General features: G+C 39.7%; 1 protein-coding gene across 1 annotated transcript in view; it reads left to right on the forward strand.

Annotated features, from left to right (window-relative positions):
* The first annotated feature begins 1,343 nt into the window (after positions 1-1,343).
* Positions 1,344-17,774, forward strand: part of pik3r3b (phosphoinositide-3-kinase, regulatory subunit 3b (gamma)) — a 536,210-nt gene continuing 519,779 nt past the window's right edge. The window contains exons 1-2 of the mRNA XM_048538883.2: positions 1,344-1,656; positions 2,117-2,770. Of these exons, the coding sequence (XP_048394840.1) occupies positions 2,446-2,770 (325 nt within the window). The 5' untranslated portion in view covers positions 1,344-1,656; positions 2,117-2,445. The remainder of the gene's footprint in view (positions 1,657-2,116; positions 2,771-17,774) is intronic.

Consider the following 17,774-nt stretch of genomic DNA (forward strand, 5'->3'; position numbering starts at 1 on the left):
GGACAAGTTGGACTAAAGGGTCTGTTTCCATGCTGTATATCCCTATGGGTCTATGACTCTATGAATTAACTTACTCACCAGTTTATGCATAACCTTATGGGAAGCTGGTGTAAACATGCAAACATAAACTGTATTGGTTGATATAGATCATTAGGTTAGTCAAATCTGGACATCATTATGTCCATTATGCAGGGTGTCACAGTGGTGCAGTGGTTAGCACTGCTGCCTCACAGTGCCAGGAACCTGGGTTTGATTCCAACCTCAGGCAACTGTCTGTGTGGAGTATGCGTATCCTCTCTGTGTCTGCATGGGTTTCCTCTAGGTGTTCTGGTTTCCTCCCACAGTTTAAAGATGTGCAGGCTAGGTGGATTGGCCATGCTAAATTGCCCGTAGTGTTCAGGGATGTGTAGATTAGGTGGGCTATGGGGGGATGGGTCTGGGTGGGATGCTGTGAGGGTCAGTGTGGACTTGCTGGGCTTAAGGGCCTGTTCCAATACTGTAGGGATTCTATGATCTACGATTATCTCCTTGAAAGAGGGTGGTAAAGTCCAGAGCATTTTTCAGGGGAAGGTATGGAAAGGATATTTATGCATTCAAATTGAGCCGTGGTAAAACTTTCAGAGTGTATCAATCACAGTGCTGTTATGATATGAGCAACAAAATTTAGAATGAGCTGAATTTAAAGAAAGTTAAGAGATTGTGGGGCCAAGCTGGAGATCATTGGAAAATTCAGTGTAGAAGCAGAATTCAATGGTAGATGGCATGAGATAGGGCAGATGTCAGTGTTATTATAGCAATAGAAATGGGTGAGCTTAGTGATTGAGCGGGCGTAGAATTGGAAACTGTTTACCCTCGCATAGGCTGAAGAGTTTGGAAACAACCTGCTTTAGTCTGAGACAATGGTTCAGTAAGGTGTGGAGTGAGTCTTGAGAGCATCGAGTACATGGTGGATAATTAAGATGAAGGCTTCAGGATGTTCAATTTAAGGAAGTAGTGGGATTAACGGAGCTGCTGAGGGAAAGCAGTTAAAGTACAATGTTATTCAGGGAACTTTAAGAATTTAGCAGGTAAAATGTTTAGTTTTTTATGTTGTAACATTTATCGGAGCATCATCAGTAGACTGCCATTGCATATCCGTTAAAATATTTTTTTGTAATTCGGAAACCTTTTCCAAAACGAAAACGTTTGCTGTTGCTGGGCTTCTTCCACAGTTCTTGAAAATGTCCATCGTTCCCTGCAGTCCTCCTCTACCTTCCCATATCCTCCATGCTTCAATGCAACACGTTGCGGATCCAACCCAGCCAGTGAACCAGATTCTGCTCCTTCCAAAGGAGGCATCTTGGATCTGCACATAATCTGCAATGCCATGACCGACTTTCACTTGCAATTTATCATAGACGGGAGGTGTGGTCACATACGTCACACTATAAAGAATAAAGATCTGACTGGGGGCAAGTGACTGCAATGAACAGTCCAGAGTGCGCAGTCCGGGAGTCCTCAGCAGATGTACATCTGAAATAAAGCGTCTGCAATTTCACCAAATCATGCAGAGAGAAGGCGCGTGCCCCTCAGCAAACAGTGTGGGCAGACCTGTTCCCTGAATCCTCTGTAGCAGGCGTGGGCATCTTACCGAGGAATCGCCTCGCATTTCGAGAGGTAATTTTATTTTATATACCCTACTGCTGAAAACATGCAGGCGCCTAGTGCACGCTTCGAGTGTTCTTTTATAAAGATCCGGTATTTCTACTTTTTTTTAATCCCTGCTTCAGTCAATGACACTAGCATTTTAATTTTTTTGACCGTTTTTGCTGAACTTTTTTTTGCATTTCACTATGAAAAGCTGTGAAATGTTGCAGCAGGTTATTGGTCTCCGCAGATCCGAATGGCCGGAGACGGGTGTGTGTTTGGAGATAATTGCAGTGGGGAGGGGGCGGCGGTTCAATTTTTGTCCTGTGGACTTACATGGTAAACCACATATTGACAATGTGTTTCATGTACTTCCGTATAAACACTCCTAGTATCTTCTACAAATAATGCGCATGTATTGGTGAGGGGTAACGGAGTGCCTTTGATTTGGATAACAAATCTCTCTGTCTGTCTCTCTCTCTCTGGACAGTTCGGTTGCAAGGCAGAAGGACTTGAGCTGAGAACGTCCAGCGGATTCCGCTTGACTCGGGTTTGACTGAGGCAAAGGGGAGGGAGGGGAAAAAAAAACAAATAAGCAAGTAGCAGATGTTGTAAAGTTTAACGGTGGCACACAACTTGGGCCCCGAGCAGCATTGGAGCGAATGGAGACTGCAGCAAGTGGAAAAGCTGGCGTTTCAGCCTGCTGGAGAAATTAACCAGCCTAGAGACTGACCTTGAATTCTCAGGAACCCGCAAGCTTTAAATCCACAGCCCACGCCCCTTTTTAAACTAAAATCAAATTCCTGGAATAGACGAGCAATGTGTACCGAGGGTTTCCAATACCGAGCTCTGTTTGAATACAAGAAGGAGAGAGAAGAAGATATCAATTTATTGCCGGGGGACGTTCTGACCGTGAGCAAGTCAGTGCTGTTAACGGCCAGTTATCAAGAGGGGGACGAGAAGAACCCCAAAGGGTGGCTAAATGGTATTAACGAAAGAAACAAAGACAAGGGTGACTTCCCTGGAACCTATGTTGAGTTTGTGGGGCCGGTTCGCATTGTGCCTCCGACTCCCAAAGCGAGACCAAGACCTGTCCCTCCCACACCTGGCGGTGCTGCGGCGGCCAGCCCAGCTCTCACTTCTGGTAGGTCTCTCTGCAAACACCTCGCACGACCATTTATTAAACTTTCCAACGTGGATTCCGATTCCTAATGCTATCGGTACAAGAGCTTTAACCCACTAGCCATGAATGTATGACACTTTGTTCAGAATGAAATATATGCTCTTTTATATTTTGTATATTTTCAAGTATTGGGGGGGAAAGTGTCACGAGCTATAACGGTGAAAGGTGGCATGAAATACAAAGATGGAACTAATCTAGTTAATTCACCCTTTGACTTTGAAAATGGGGTTGAAATTCAGTTCTGTTCAACCAACGCTTGAATTCAAGTTTTAAACCAACCAATTCATTGGTTTAACATTTGAAAAGTTTAAGATCAAACATGGTAAGTGATTTTAATAAAGAGTTGAAAAGGCTGGATTCACTTTCAGTATTCTGCCATCAAATTATTCTACTTTGATAGCTTCCTATCCATTTCAGTTCCAGTGTATAGGCAGTATGTAATAATCTTAATATATGCTTTCAAATAGACATGCAAATACAGTTTACTGGTGGTAAGGCAGCTGAATCGATTCAATCTCTGGTTGCTTTCCGGAGGAAAGCACCATTTAGACAATGCAAAGAAAGCCCCATTAATTGCATTGATATTGGGCTACGATAATATAATTTGGAAGACGACTTAGGTTATTGTATGCTATGTAAAAGGAGCACTGTTTACTCCTCGCATTTGGTGTTCTTTAAGAGAATGCAAGATTCAAATTTCCACTGCATTTCCGATCAAGCATTTGTCATTTTAGGTGAAGCATTAGCAATGACAACTTTTTACAAAGCCCAGAGAACGTTGCATGGATGGAACCATTAAATAATGAGGGTGTCAGTTGAGTGTCCTATAGTTTATCTCAGAACAGCCTTATTTTGTGTTCCACAGTTGCACACTTGTGGGAAGTTCCATAAATCATAAAGTTGCAGTTTCTGTTCTAATATACAACCCGGTCAAAGCATAAAGCTTTGGTAAGATGTTTTTGGTTTTTTTCTACAACAGGACAACACAATACTTTTGAATATGCATCAGTGTTAAAATCCAGTGTTAATTTTATTTTAAAAAGTGTTTTATTATAGAAAGCAATTGCATATTTCATATTTAAACCGTCAGAAGACGACAACAACAGATGCAAGACTAAATAGGTCCTTACAAGCAAAAGATGCAATGAAGTACTAAAACAAATTGGATGGCTTTTTTTTAATATACCTGTGATAATCTGCCCTCATTGAAGGACATCATCCTGAGTTTGAAAAAAAACTTGCACAAAAGCAATTTTTGATTTACAAGTCCAACTTTTTTTTGAAATAGCCCCTCCAATAATTATTACCTGTGGGACATGTTAAATCAATCAGTGATAATCCCCACCCTGCTGCCAACATCAACTTATGGTAAAAGCTGCCATTTCAATGGGTATAAGGCATTAAGAAAACTTTACTAATTTTATTCTCTATCTGTTATAAATGTTAAGTTGTATCTCGGGTATAAACTGTGTGTTTAAATGTCCAATAAAATAGTTGATTGATCGTAAATGGAAAGGTGCAGTTTCAGGGAATTGGGTCAGAAACGAAGGCGAGTTGAATAGCCCATTGGGAGAAAGTGCTGCGTTGGGTGAGCAGGCTAGCATGGTGGAGCTGAGTTTTGGTAATACTTTCATGTGAAACTAATTAAAGGCAAGCTTTTGATGGCTATTCATCATAATGGATCTATCTAAAATTAAGCCGTTGTGAAAACTTATACCAGCTTTTTATACCATAGTTACCATGTCATGGTTGCAATTACTGCTGTGTATTCGCAATAAAGGTAAGGCTTTACATTGGCAACAGAAAATTGCAGTAGCAGCTTTTTTAGGAAATTTATTTCTCCAATTTACGATACAAATTTCAAATTTGTTTGAACACTAATAGAAGCACCTCATTTTCTATATGAGGACAGTAAGAACTTGTGAATGAAACAAATTCCAGATGCTTTTCAATTTCGGAGGGTTGCTGGTAACTTGAAGTGATTAAGTGAGATTTGTAGAGGATATTTTGATCAATGTTATTCAAAAGAAAGCATTATTTGATTCAATTGCTATGAATCTGGACTTATTTAAAAATTTGGAAGTATGCTGAAAATTCAGCAATCGTGAGTATGATTAGCTTAGACTTGTACTAAAGATAGTGCTTCGCATTGCATTGCGATTAAAAGCCTGCATAAGTAACAGCCATTACACATGAAAGTGGAGATGCTCACATTTCAAACATGGCATTTTAGCAAGGTTTAATTTTTTTCACATGGTGTCAAGATTTTTCCTAATCATTTATAAATGCTCTTGTTACAATTGGAAGAAGAAAGACTTAATATGTCGCACTGCTTTTGTTCCTCTTATCTATAAAATGGAAATCCTTTCTGGCTTAACATTTTGAAGAAAAACTCTGAAACTAAGATTTTAAATGCCAGATGAGAGAACTTTCCTCATTTATAAATAATTGTTTGTGAATTGAATGAATTGCTCAAAGGTTTTCGCTTAAATCAAAGCTGACCTTTTGCATACATTTAATTTTAGAATGTAAATTTATAAAAATATAATATATTTTAATATATAATAACTGCATTTTTAGAGTTTTCATCTGTTGAAACTCTGACCTTCCTTCATAACCATGTCTCCTTTCTTCAAAAAGAAATTACCTTATTTTCAGTTTTTTTTGTTTCTAATTAGAAATATAATGTTGTACGAACTATCTGTTCAACATTTCTTCGTTTGCATGTTTTCATTCTGAAGCATAAATGCCTTGTTGAGAGGTGTTTGTACAACGGTCAATAAAGCAGAGCAGACCACTATGCAAATGTCTTTTTATTTAGCAACAGTGTAAGAATCAAATAAGGAACAGAACAGTTTTTAAATTGTGACAGTGTGCCATTATCAAAAGAGAATTACATTTACCTATTGATTACGGAGTGGAAATGTTACCATTTTGAGTGCTGTGCGTGAAGGTTTCATATTCTACATTCAATCAATTTAAGAAGATTACCATTTCACGCAATTTGAATCACTTTCCTTATTTTTCAGTAATTATGCAGAAACGATGTATCTTCTGCAGATTTTTTTTCAATTTTAAAGTTGCAGATTCATTTTCATCTGGGACATGTGTATTGGAAGTAAGTTTTTAAAATCTATTGTTAATCAAAACGATGCTTACAGTTATGCTTTCTTGTAGTACTTATATTTGAAGGCTTCTAATTTATTCACATTTCTTGTAGACTAATTCCTGTTGCCGCCTTGTGAATTCAAACAGTGGAATGATTTTAATAATTGTGGTGACTTATCTGAAGGAAAATATTATTTTCAGGTTCATATTATAGGGAACAAGATTTGAAATAACTTTGGAGTTGAAACCATTCAAATCAAATAAATCAAAATATAACAAGTTCAGCTTAATTTGAATTTTGTTTACTCTAGCTAAAGTTTAAACAATCAATATAAAACTTATTTTTGTAAAACATGATCTGTAAAACACAATATTTCTGAATTATTTGTCTTTGATAAACTCTCATGTACTTTATGAATGCCTTCTGAGGTTTATATTAATGTTTTTGTGAAAATAAAGCTCAAGCCACTTATCTGATGCACCCTAATTTCCTTCAGCAATCAGAAGGACTGCATGTTGTCCTATAAAAATTACTACAATGGTGTAAGTATCATAAATGCTAGCAGAATATGGGTTTTAATAAATTGAGAAACAATTGCCAAAATCCACGTCTACCTTTTTCCCTTGCAAGTTTATCTGGGTGAGACTTAAACCCACTCAAAAGCAATTGAATCGCACAGAATTAAAATTAGACCCATTTAAAAGCATCAACAATTGCAATGGAATAAAACAAAACTGCAGATGCTGGAGATCTGAACCAAATAAAAACACAAACTGCTGTTGTAACTCAGCAAGTCTAGTAGCATTTGTAGGAAGAAAGCAGAGTTAAAATTTTGAGTCTCGTGCCTCTTCATCAGAGCTGTTAGCAGCTAGGAAAATGTTGTATTTATGCTGAAGATTATGTTGATGGGTGGAGATGTTGAAGAAGAAGTGAATGGACAGGTGGAGATGTAGCCCATAGAGAGATATATGAAAGGGGTAGGTGAATAAAGAAATAATGGATAGCAGGCCAGGACAGAAGAGCAGCTGAATAAGTGATAATAAGAGCATACTGACCTTGGTGTTGAGTGCTAGAGGCTGCAGGATCCCCGAGCAGAAAATTAGATTTTGTTCTTTGAGTGGGAACATTGCAGCAGGCCCGAGAGAAAAACTTTGGTGTTGGAACATGATGGTGTGTTGAAGTGACAGTCAGCTTCCAGTAGCCTGTCATTTTTTTTAACAGACAGAGCACAGGTGTTCTGCAAAGTGGTCACCCAATCTGTGTTTTGGTGACTCATTGTGGAGGAGACCATTCTGTGAACAGCAAGCACACAACTTTGTGGCAATAATAGATACATCCCATGACTGTGTCTTTCACAAGACCACTTACTCAGCTTAGCTTTTAACTTCCAATCATGTTTGGTCCTTTAGTAGTCTTTTTCCCAAGATAAAAATGTCTATTACTAAGGGACATGGTTTTAAGGTAAAAAGGGGATGAGTTTGAAGGAGATACAAAAGGCACTTTTTTTAAGAGTGTTAAGAGCGTGGGATGTGCTGCCAGAGAAGGTGGTGGAGGTGGTATGAATAGCAATGTTTAAGAGGCATTTTGACAGATATGTGAATAGGCAGGGAATTGAGATCTACAGACCACGTAGAGGCAAAAGGTATTTAGTTTAGAAAGACATCATGTCTTAGTGGGCTAGAGTGCCTGCCCCTGTGCTGTACTGTTTTTTGTTCTTTAATAAAGCATTTTAGTGTTAAAATCACAAAAGACTTCACTCAAGGGCCATTTAAAATTGCTGCAATATAATGTGCTGCCGGGTAACTATTTGCCAATGTTGCCTTGATTTGGCTGCCATGAGACAAAAGACCACAAATCTTAGGGGGAGGAAGGGCTCAAATGATCTAGTAAAGTGGCAGATTACCATGTTAACTGGGCTGATAATGGAATAAAGTGCCAGGTGAATCAATGGGGAAGAAGGACTTGGGGGTGGGGGCTAGAGGGGTGGTTGAGTATCACTGTCGGGGAGTGAAGTTAGATTTTTCAATCTGAAGTTGGTCCCCTGATTTTAGGATGATTTACCCCCAAAGTCTGTACATGTGTCTAGCACAGTTTTGAAGAAAATGGTCAATGTATAGCCAGATGGAATGCACCCGCATGGGCCCCAGCTATGCCTGCCTCTTTGTAGGTTATGTAGAACAGTCCCTCTTCCGCACCTACACAGGCCCCAAACCCCACCTCTTCCTCTGTTACATTGATGACTGTATCGGCGCCGCCTCTTGCTCCCCAGAGGAGCTCGAACAGTTCATCCACTTCACCAACACCTTCCACCCCAATCTTCAGTTCACCTGGGCCATCTCCAGCACATCCCTCACTTTCCTGGACACCTCAGTCTCCATCTCAGTCAACCAGCTTGTAACTGATGTCCATTTCAAGCCCACCGACTCCCACAGCTACCTAGAATACACCTCCTCCCACCCACCCCCCTGCAAAAATTCCATCCCCTATTCCCAATTCCTCCGCCGCATCTGCTCCCACGATGAGGCATTCCACTCCTGCACATCCCAGATGTCCAAGTTCTTCAAGGACCGCAACTTTCCCCCCGCGGTGGTCGAGAACACCCTTGACCGCGTCTCCCGCATTTCCCGCAACACATCCCTCACACCCCGGCCCCACCACAGCCGCCCAAAGAGGATCCCCCTTGTTCTCACACACCACCCCACCAACCTCCGGATACAACACATCATCCTCCGACACTTCCGCCATCTACAATCCGACCCCACCACCCAAGACATTTTTCCATCCCCACCCCTGTCTGCTTTCTGGAGAGACCACTCTCTCCGTGACTCCCTTGTTCGCTCCACACTGCCCTCCAACCCCACCACACCCGGCACCTTCCCCTGCAACCGCAGGGAATGCTACACTTGCCCCCACGCCACCTCCCTCACCCCTATCCCAGGCCCCAAGATGACTTTTCATATTAAGCAGATGTTCACCTGCACATCTGCCAATGTGGTATACTGCATTCATTGTACCTGGTGTGGCTACCTCTACATTGGGGAAACCAAGCGGAGGTTTGGGGACCGCTTTGCAGAACACCTCCGCTCGGCTCGCAATAAACAACTGCACCTCCCAGTCGCAAACCATTTCCACTCCCCCTCCCATTCTTTAGATGACATGTCCATCATGGGCCTCCTGCAGTGCCACAATGATGCCACCCGAAGGTTGCAGGAACAGCAACTCATATTCTGTTTGGCAACCCTGCAGCCTAATGGTATCAATGTGGACTTCACCAGCTTCAAAATCTCCCCTTCCCCCACCGCATCCCAAAACCAGCCCAGTTCGTCCCCTCCCCCCACTGCACCACACAACCAGCCCAGCTCTTCCCCTCCACCCACTGCATCCCAAAACCAATCCAACCTGTCTCTGCCTCCCTAACCTGTTCTTCCTCTCACCCATCCCTTCCTCCCACCCCAAGCCGCCCCTCCATCTCCTACCTACTAACCTCATCCCACCTCCTTGACCTGTCCGTCTTCCCTGGACTGACCTATCCCCTCCCTACCTCCCCACCTATACTCTCCTCTCCACCTATCTTCTTTTCTCTCCATCTTTGGTCCGCCTCCCCCTCTCTCTCCCTATTTATTCCAGAACCCTGACCCCATCCCCCTCTCTGATGAAGAGTCTAGGCCCGAAATGTCAGCTTTTGTGCTCCTGAGATGCTGCTTGGCCTGCTGTGTTCATCCAGCCCCACATTTTATTATTTTGGAATACTTGCCTTCCACTTAACAATGGCAGATAGTAGGAGGTCCTCATGCATTGAAATATCGTCTCTAATGGTTGACAATGATGTCGGTAAGGTTAAGGAGAGTGGGAACCTTTCAAAGCCATGTCCAGTTCCATCTAGAATGACAGGGGCAGGAGATACAAGGGACCATCACTGCCAAATTTCTCTTCAAACCACACTCCATCCTGACTTGGAAATATATTGCTGATAGTTCAGTGTCACTGTAACAGAATCCTGGAACTCCCTCCCTATTGGCCTTGAGTCTACCTACATCAAATGGATTGTAGCATTTCACTACCATGTTCTCAAGGGCCACTAGGAATGGGTAATAAATGCTGGCCAGCCAGTGATGCCAACATCTCTTGAATTGGAGAACAAAGGGTAAACAATCTTGAAGTGCAAGCAGTTGTCTGACTCCTATTTTGAAGGAGAATCCTTTTCAGAGGGTGACGGTGTAGCTGCTGTGTAGTTGGGGCCTAACCTGCATAAGTGCTGCCTGCCCACCATCTACCAACAGCAGTCTGCATCTGTCATTGGCTAGGGTTCAATTTCAGCAGGAGCCCACACGCTGCCTGCAAAGTGCTAGTTGGTGCCAGCAGAGAAGTCCATTAATTAGCATAAAAATTTTCCGACCAAGTGGGTATTGGCGCCTGCTATTCCCATGCCACTGTCAGCAAAGCAGTGCATTTCAAAATGGCCTAGAGATGGGAGCATGATGGCAACCCAGCACAGGAGCTGCCAATACAAATTGCCAATTTCCCACCGGTGCAAAGAGATGAAAATCTGGCAGAAGATCCTATCTTGTTTATTGTTGAGTGCCTTTTTGAGCAGGAGTGTACAGGGAAGAAGTAGGATTTGAGAAGAGGGCTGTTGAAATTCCAAATGCTCCTTTAATTTGCCATTTTAAGAGGAAAAATCTCCTAATTGTTAAGTCAAATGCTTAAAGTGAAGACATTTATCCAATTTTCATCTATGAATAAATCAAAGTTTTAAATGACCATACCAGAGAAGCGGCCTGTTAACTTAATGCCTACACCATATGGCTTTTCTCTGCAGGATTTTGTGTATTTATAATTTTAATCCCTCCAATACAACCTGTAAGAAGGTTGTGTGCACCCACTGCTTAAATTACGCATTCTGTGAGGATGCTTGTTTTTCAGCCAGATCTGGTCTGAAGTTGTGAGCCCTTCAGAAAATGTGGCAACTTTTTGTTTTCTTGAAACTAGAAGATCAAAAATACTTGAGTGAGTTATGCATGTCAGGTGAATACGTCAAATGGAACACAGGCCAAATACAGTAACTTAAGAGAAGTGAAGAGGAAAATGAGATTGACTGAGACAATATCGGAATGGCAGTTAGCATAAGAGAACACAAAACTTACTTTAGCATGCAAGTAGTGAGAGAAGGTGACATCTGAAAAAAGGTGATCTCTGCTTAGGAGTGCAGGGCAAGGCAAACATACTTAAGGAGCACTCTTGCATCCATGTTTATAGCTTGGCATTCTAGATTTGTAAATGAGCTTGAGTGAAATATTGGATATATATCTCCTCAAGACACTGGAGACTGCAAAAGGATCAGGGAGGATTGACATTATTCAAAGTGCATTTAAAACACTCCTGGTAAGTACAGACCTGTCAGTTCAACATCAGTGATGGTTAAGGTTTTACAAACAATCATCAGGTTAAAATAAATCCTTTGAGATTTTGAGTTAATTAAGGAGAACTAGACAGATTTGTTAGAGGTTGATTGTGCTTGGCCAACTGAATTTTTTTTTGATGTAAGAGAATGCTGATGGAAGGTGTATGTAATGGATGTTGATAAAGATTTTTAGGAAAATGTTTGTCATAGTAACAAATAAATGAATTGATGAAAATGGTGCAGTTAGTGGGATAGAAGGATCAGTGTTAGATCGGATTAAAATATTGACAAAACAGCCTGTGATAATTTTTGTGTTCAGACTGGAGGATGTTGGATAATAGAGTTCATCAGGGTCAGTGCTTGGATTGATGCTTTATTGCTTAGATACGAGACTAAAATTGGAGTAAAATATTAACACTTTGCAATGATATCAATGTTTCAGATTTGACTAGCATCAAGAATAATATTAACTGACTGCAATGGAAATAGACAAGTGGAATGGGCAGATAAGAGGCAGATGGAATTTAATACAGAGAAGTGTGAGGTGATGTATTTTGGCAGACGGGTTAGGGAAAAGCAATATAGTCTTAATGGTGTGAATATATTTTGTATACAGGAGCAGTTGGACCTGTGATTTGGATTGCAGCCTCAGGAATATGAGTGCAACCTTTAATTAGACAGCCAATCCAAAGACAGTAAGTTAGGAGCCTATCTCCCAGAAGTAAAACACCGGTGGGCATGTTGCCAGGTCACGAAGCAGAAATGGTCCAGCCCCTCCATTATTATCAAACAACCTGGGGTACCAGCCTCTGTTGTTTAGTTTTCTGTTTTATGTCCCCACAGCCAGGCACCAGTGAAACACAAAGATATAATTGAAAATAATTACCATGCACACTACACATGTGAAATAAAAAAGGTTCCATTTTTATTTAATTAATTCTGAGCATGATTGCAAGGTGCCATTTCTCTCTTGGAGATGGGTCTAACTAGATTCAGAACAGAAATGTTTTAACAGATTATGGGAATTTCTATTTGGGAATTGGGTCCAACATTGACAATGAGGGAAAAAAAAGAGACAAAATTGCAAGTCTGGTGTAACACTTTTTTATATTGAGTTAAATGACAGTTGCAATGTGCTTGCAGAATGTAAAATAATGTTGAGTATTGTGTATTTTACCCACAGTGTAAATTAGATGTCAGAGCAAGCTTAATAGATTGCACATTGAATTTTTTTCACTCTCCTTTGACTAACATCTGCAGTACATTTCTGCATCTGACTTATAAAATATTCTAATTTCAAAGCTACTGTCCTTGCTGTAGATTTTCTTGAATCTTTTCCTGCAAACACATCAGGCAGTAACCATAAGCATTAAAAAAACAAACTGCTATTAGGCAAAGATAAAGTCTGATCTCAAGGCTGGGAGGACAATAATCAATGGAAATCAAGAGTTATAACGGCATGTTGAAAGGAGGTTAATTTTTTGGTTCATTTGGAGTAGAAGTGCTGAAGCTACAAATTGGGGTAGGTAATTGTTATTGTTCAGTTTCACTCTTTATCTCTGACATCTTGCAGCTTTTCAAGCCTAAGCCCAAGTTGGACAGGTAAGTGACAGCCACTGTGTTAGCTGGATGGCCTGGAATCCAATGGGAAATTTTCATCGGCCACATTTATTCACCGTGTGGTGAATAGATCTGATTTGGCTGGCCACAAGCACAGACAAGGCTGTCCTTGAAATTCCTCTTGTGGAGAAGATCTAAAGTCCTTGCATGGAGAGTTGTCAAGGAACGTCAAATCGCAGAAACTCTAGTCTTGGACGCTTACTTGGTCTTTATTATTCATGCTCAGATTCTCTCAAAAGTCAACACTGTTTTACACAATAGTGGTATTTGGATAGCTGATCACATCACACCATACAGGTGAATCTTGTGAATCTTTTGTACTTTATTATAGAATGTAACAACATGCTAAATTTGTTACTTTGCTTGTAATAAACTCAAATGGCTCTCGTGTCTTAGCTCACTAAATTAAACCTTATTTTAACATTTTACAGAGCGAAGGTATTACTTTCCTCCTATAATTAACAGCTGGTAGAAGACCAACAAAACTCTTTGCACTGCAGCAATTGTTGGTTACAGTTTGATTTTTTTTTTCCATTCTGCAAGGACTAATTTTGACTAATGCCATTCAATGTTTTCACTGCTGTGCATAAGGAGCTTGATTAAGTAACAGTACTGGTAATCTTTTCAGTGCAGAATTTGATTAATGAGACTATTCCTCCTTAGAAATCTTTCTTCTTGATTTCAGATTTAGAGCATTCTGTGGAAAGCATTGGAGATGTTTTGATTTGTCTCGTTGTAAAATCTGACTCTAGTAAACATTATGAAACTTAACCCCAACTATCTTATGTAAGTAATGCAGGCAGTTAACACGCTATAACGCCATCAAGGGACTCGAGTTACATTATAAACAGCATGATGTATTTTAAAAAACAAATTGGTCACTGAGTTGTTACTTTTCTACAGAGACAGGGAATTGGAATGATGACAATTTGAATTCAAATTAGAAACTGCTGCTGAAATGTTTTATTTTCAAGATACACAATGTATCAACTTTTTACATTTGTAACTTGCAATGCCTCATAACTGGTTTGGCAGTGTGTCCAAGTAGGTTTTTGTCAGGGTCTTAACTATCCTGGCATATTGATGCTGCTCTGGGGAACTGTGTATGCAACATGGATGATAACAACAATAACAATTTGCCTGTGTATTTCTTAGTAGAAGCAATCTACATTTGTTTGCTAGGTATCAATCAAAATTCTAACTTTCTCATCACAGAAGAAGTGTAAAGAATCATTCTAATTCCGCAGATTTTTCACATTTATAATTAATAACATAATGTTTTCCCCGTCTGTGTGTTTGTTGTACCAGTTGGAATCTGCTCAGTTTTCTAAAAAAAATCGTTGTTGGTTTGTCGCTGCAATCCACTTTATTAGCAGATTCATGTGTTTTGAATTAAAGGTATGTGTTATACTTACCGTAGACAAAAGCATTACCAGTAAAGAATTTGAAGTATGCCCTTGTTATGTAGCTATGTAATTGTTTTGAACTCTCTTCTATTTATTATAAAACACAGACATCAAATTCAAACAAGCAGTAATCTAATTGACTGCTACATTTTACCCATACTGCAGCTAGAAATGTTATGATCAAAGGCATTGCTTCAGTAAAATTCCTTTACTATTTGTTATTTTAGGACTTGCAGAATTTTAAGAGAATTAAAGCAAAATCTTTCGAGTGTTATTTGGCCCTTTGAAATTCATGGTTTTTGTCTTTTTTGGTAAAGAAATAAAAACAAGAAACCAAGTGGCTTACTGCTGACCTGGTTTGTATTCATGTTGGGGAATTATGAGTGTGAGATTTTTTTTTCTTCACACACTAATTTTAAAATTAATAATTCATATCTCAATAAATGTTGAGACACTAGGGAGTTGTGACAATTCTGAGTTAAATTGTCTGATATTCTTGACTGACCACAAATAATTATTTCACACTCATGGTCATTGACTTCTAATGAATGGTAAACAACAAACACCTCCAGGACGTGGTTGAGCTGAGGCAGAAACCAGTAAAAGTTCAACAGATAGCGGAGGAGAAATGCCTGATTTTGTATTTATTTGCTCAAACGTACAAACCAAGCAGCATCCCCATCAATAAAAACTAAACAAAGACACTCTCTTGAGTGCATTCAGAACACTTTGAGCTTAGAAGATTCTCAAAAGTTCAGCAATTAAGAATTTAATTGTGCTATGGTGAATGGAGGTCATGTAAGGTTGTTTCTTACTGATTAAAACACTATTCCAAAGTGACAAACGTTACATCATTATTAACTAGAATTGATTTTGTATTTGGAATAAATATATGGTCATAATCACTTGATAATTTTATTTAAATATTCTAACTAGCTTGATAAAACACCTAACTGAATATGATTTTTGTGAAATGGAGAGCTTTTAATGCATTTTAAATTCAGGGTTTTGAATTTCCAAAACTGTTCAGTTTGGTTCCATTGTACCTGTCCCAGACTCTGAGATGGATTTTATGTTTCCTGAACTGCAAGGGTAGGAAAGACATGTAACAACCTGCCTGTCCTTGATCCTTTTGAGCTCTTTAAATAGTGAATTAATAACCACTTTAGTGTCTAATTCCGTACCCAGTCCCATCCTGGTCCTGCTAACATATCCAGGGCCAGAGGATGTTCAGCCCAGGTGAAAAGCCTGCATCTTTAACTACACAGGCTGGTGCTGGGGAAGGAGAGGGCCTCTTCCTTTGAGTATACCATAAGTAAATTGGATCCACCCACTCCTAGGTCTGCATTCCTGAACCTGGCTTTGATCTTGCTCCACTATCCCTGTATCCTGTCTGGCTGCAACCCTTGGCGCAGCACTTACCTGGGCACCTTGGTGTCGTGGGATTGCCTGTGGTTCCAACAGTGACCTCAGTAGCCCTGTTGGAACTACAAAGGTGCCAAATGATTAGTCAGCAGCCATTTAAAATGGAACAGCCTCCTGAGAAAGAGGGAGATTCCTTGATGTTTTCTTAGTGTAGACAGCCTCGCCATTTCTCTTTGCATTTTTTCTCATTATTTTGGTGGAAGTCAGTTGAGGTTAGGGGTAGTTAAACTTTGAACAGCACACAGAAGAAAACAGACATGGATGATTGCTGTTGGGAGTGGCCTGGAAGATAGTTCAATGTAATTAATCTAAGAAACACTGGATGATTCAACACCATATTGGATGTTGAGTTGGTCAATCAAGGGAGGATTGATGCTATCAAGCCAACCACAGAGAATGTTTATTAAACAAAAGAAGGGAAGACATGGGTTCTGACCGGTTTTAGTAGGTACAGAGTGACTTTGAAAGATTCAGGACTGACTGCATTTTTTTTACACTTGTACTCAATTAAAGAATTGTTGAATGTTCTGAGAAAAGAATCCCTGTTTGTAAGAAATAAGCAAACAATTCTGGAAGTTCAGTGAAATTGTTTGTATTCATTAATTACTTTGAAAAATAGACTTACAGTCGTGTGCCTAGAAATAGTCCATTGTCTAAGGATTGCATGATGTTTTGGCATCAATTGTTTGAAACTAGCTTACTTGGCAAATTATAATTCTTTTCTTGTAAATTTGTCCCTTAACTCAGTCTGTCTGTGTGTCACCGGGGCATGATCAAAGAAGATTGAGTTTAAATCTTTAGATATTAAGTTGATCACTTTATTTATTTAGCTCTGTCCTACAAAGATGACAGCAGTAATGATAAACTATTAATTTTTAAGTTATAAACTTGGTACCCATGATCTGTTATTTGTGGAATCTGGTCAGGAACAAATGGGCAATTTTGAGGGTCATTCAATGTCTTAATTTTACTGTTGCAAAACTGGTGCCAGTAAGTGTGATTTGGTTTAGCTTGCTGTTTCTGTGTCTTAACACTAGCATGGAAATGCTGTGGAGCAACCATCAGGATTAGAGAGGCAGGTGGGCTGGTGTGCATGTGGACCATGGTGTCCTGTAAAATTGCTGATTTTTGTCATAAACTGTTTCATGGCTGTACCAAGCTCTTGTCCACAAAGTACTATATTTACACAATTTTATTACAGCTGAGTATTGTAGTGAGATGTTTGATTTGCCTGTTTGGTGAAGAATTTATCTCCTTGTTTAACAAGTAAGTGCATGTGACTGATGACTAGTACCTTCCATATTGTTAAACCTCTTTGTTAAACTTCCCTTATACTGAATGTGTGAAAGGACAGGGAATGTAGGGAAGGTGGCATTCTTTAATAAGCAAATATGTCTAAATTCTGTTGTTATATTTGACTAACAAAGTTAGCATTTTTATAAAGTTCTTAAATATGTGAAAGTGCAGTGTTTGTATTGGCATTGTCGTATCTGTCTGAACCTTTTGTTCCTACAGTGCTATCTGTGAGCTGTTTCTTCATCCATCAGCACGACTTTCATCTTATACCAATCCAGACATTTGTGTACTAGGTATCTGGAAAGTATTTTAATTAGTGATGGTTTCTTCTAATTCATAGCATAGTACACTGGAGAAATCGACTAGGCAGCCTTAATGCCCTCTCTTAAATTCATAATTAACGTAATTATAAAGATTTAATGGGTTGTATATTGGTTCTTAATCAGGACAGTAAGTGAATACATAACTGCAACTGTGCCTTTAGTTTCCTCTTCACTGATATCAAATCAAATAAAATACTGTCCTTAAGGAAAATTAATATTGCAATTCCAATAAGCTGAATTTTCCCTACATTTTGGGTAGGTGTTTAACTTTGTAGAGACTCATTTGAGGATTTCCCCTCAATTCTTCACTGCCGACCTTTATTTCAGTCCTCACCCTGTCTCCACAGTGTTGAACGGTGGCAGAAGTGTTTTCTGTTGCTGGGAC

This window comes from Stegostoma tigrinum, chromosome 8 (genome assembly GCF_030684315.1).
Source record: "Stegostoma tigrinum isolate sSteTig4 chromosome 8, sSteTig4.hap1, whole genome shotgun sequence".
In the NCBI taxonomy this organism is placed as follows: domain Eukaryota; kingdom Metazoa; phylum Chordata; class Chondrichthyes; order Orectolobiformes; family Stegostomatidae; genus Stegostoma; species Stegostoma tigrinum.